General features: G+C 50.9%; 1 protein-coding gene across 1 annotated transcript; it reads left to right on the forward strand.

The window, feature by feature from the left end:
• Positions 1 to 6: 6 nt before the first annotated feature.
• RIOX1 (ribosomal oxygenase 1) lies at positions 7 to 1603 on the forward strand. The gene has a single exon (XM_048502459.1). The coding sequence runs from the start codon at positions 38 to 40 to the stop codon at positions 1574 to 1576; it is 1539 nt and encodes a 512-aa protein (XP_048358416.1). The 5' UTR covers positions 7 to 37; the 3' UTR covers positions 1577 to 1603.
• Positions 1604 to 2146: the final 543 nt, after the last annotated feature.

The following is a 2146-nucleotide window of genomic DNA, read 5'->3' on the forward strand; positions in this document are numbered from 1 at the left end:
AGAGCAGCCCAGACACTCCCGGCCTGCCCCGCCGGTGATGGGAAAGAGGCGGAGGGTGAAGCTGCACTCGCTGCCGGAGAAGCGTGAGCGGAGTCCGCCGGCGGGGGTCGGTTCCTCCGCTGCAGCTGCAGCCCCGGAGGTGATGCGGGACAAGGGCCGAGCCTCTGCCCGGCGGCCGGAGGCGGGCTCCTCGCTGCGGCGCCTCCTTCGGGAGCTGGAGGCGGTCCCGCATAGCCGGGAGAAGGCGGCCCGGCTCTTCGAGTGGCTCCTCGCCCCCATTTCCTCGCAGCAGTTCTTCGACCACCACTGGGAGAAGAAGCCCCTCCTGATCCGCCGGTGCAACCCGGTTTACTACCAGGGGCTCTTTTCCACGGCCGAGTTTGATGCCATCCTTCGCGATCGACAGGTCCAGTTTGGGGTGAACTTGGATGTGACCAGCTACGAAGACGGGAAGAGGGAGACGCATAACCCGCTGGGGAGGGCCCTGCCGTCCGTGGTGTGGGATTTCTACCGGAATGGCTGCTCCCTCCGGATGCTGAACCCGCAGGCCTTTTCTGCCACCGTCTGGCACTTCCTTTCCCTCTTGCAGGAGCGCTTTGGTAGCATGGTTGGAGCCAACACTTACCTGACCCCTTCAGGCACCCAGGGCTTTGCTCCTCATTATGATGACATTGAAGCTTTTGTTATCCAGCTAGAAGGAAAGAAGCACTGGCGGGTTTACAGCCCTAGGAAGGAAGCAGAGGTGCTGCCCCGGTTTTCAAGCACCAACTTTCTTCAGAGTGAGATTGGAGAGCCCATTCTGGAGACCATATTAGAGGCTGGGGACCTGCTGTATTTCCCACGTGGGTTTATCCATCAAGGGGACTGCCTCCCTGAAGCCCATTCACTCCATATAACTGTCTCGTCCTTCCAGAGAAACTGCTGGGGAGACCTGCTGGAAAAGCTCCTTCCCGCAGCTTTGCAGATGGCCATCGAAGAGGATGTCGAGTATCGCCAGGGTCTCCCCATAGACTATCTGGATTACACCGGAGTCCTGAACGCAGATGCGATTGATCCACGCAGAGATGCCTTTATGAGAAAGCTCCATACTTTGATTACTCAACTTGTAAACTATGCCCCAGTTGATGCTGCAGTAGATGAAAAAGCCAAGGGCTTTTTTCATGATTGCCTCCCTCCAGTGTTGACTGAGACTGAAAAGGCGCTTAGTGTGTATGGACTTCCTGCCCGGTGGGAGAATGGAGATGTGCAAGATGTTGATGTCCCATTCAATGCAAAGACACAGGTACGGTTAGTTCGGTATGGAATTGTCAGGTTGTGCAACGAAGGAGATAAAATTTTGCTGTATTATACCACAGAAAATTCAAGGGTGTACCATAAGGAGGAGCCCAAGTACTGTGAAATAGAGCCAGAGTATACGGACAGTATTGAATTTTTGCTCTCTTCTTACCCAAAGTATGTCAGGGTGGAAGCCTTTCCCTGTGTCACCTTGGATGATAAGATTGCTTTAGCCACCATTTTGTTTGAAAAGGGATTGCTGGTTACAAAGAGCCCTTTGTTTCCTGTGAAGCATATATGACCAAAATAAATGTGTTCTGGATAAGGATGCTGTTTTGTTGCACTTACTAGTAATTCTGAGAGAGCAGTCCAAATCTTCGAGAACTCATCTGCACAGTGAGCCTGACCTGTGTGGGCAAATTAGTATTTTAAATTTCTTCTGTGACTAACAACAAACAGAACAAACACAGGGTTGGATCCCATTCTTGGATATAGTTTGTGGGTGGAGGGATTTTTATCTGCAGAAGCATGACTTTCCTGCCTTTTTCATTACACTGCCACCTCCATTGGCCCCTGAAATGCTGCTCTTGGGGAATGGGTTAGGTTTACCATGAGAGGGGGAGAGTTGCAGAAATCTCTAACACACAGCCTTAAAGGTGCATAAATTTTAGGTGGGATCCAACTCCATATTTGCACATTAGATTTCTACAAAAATTTTTTACAGCAATTACTCTGTGAGCAGGAGGAGGGAGACCTGTTGGATTTTGTCCCATAGCACGTTCCTCTATTACTCTGAAAACTGATTTTTCTTTTTCAGTTTTGTGGCAAGTTACCTTAATAAAGACTGCATTTAGCACACACACTTGTCCGT

Source organism: Sphaerodactylus townsendi, linkage group LG06 (assembly GCF_021028975.2).
Source record: "Sphaerodactylus townsendi isolate TG3544 linkage group LG06, MPM_Stown_v2.3, whole genome shotgun sequence".
NCBI lineage: Eukaryota > Metazoa > Chordata > Lepidosauria > Squamata > Sphaerodactylidae > Sphaerodactylus > Sphaerodactylus townsendi.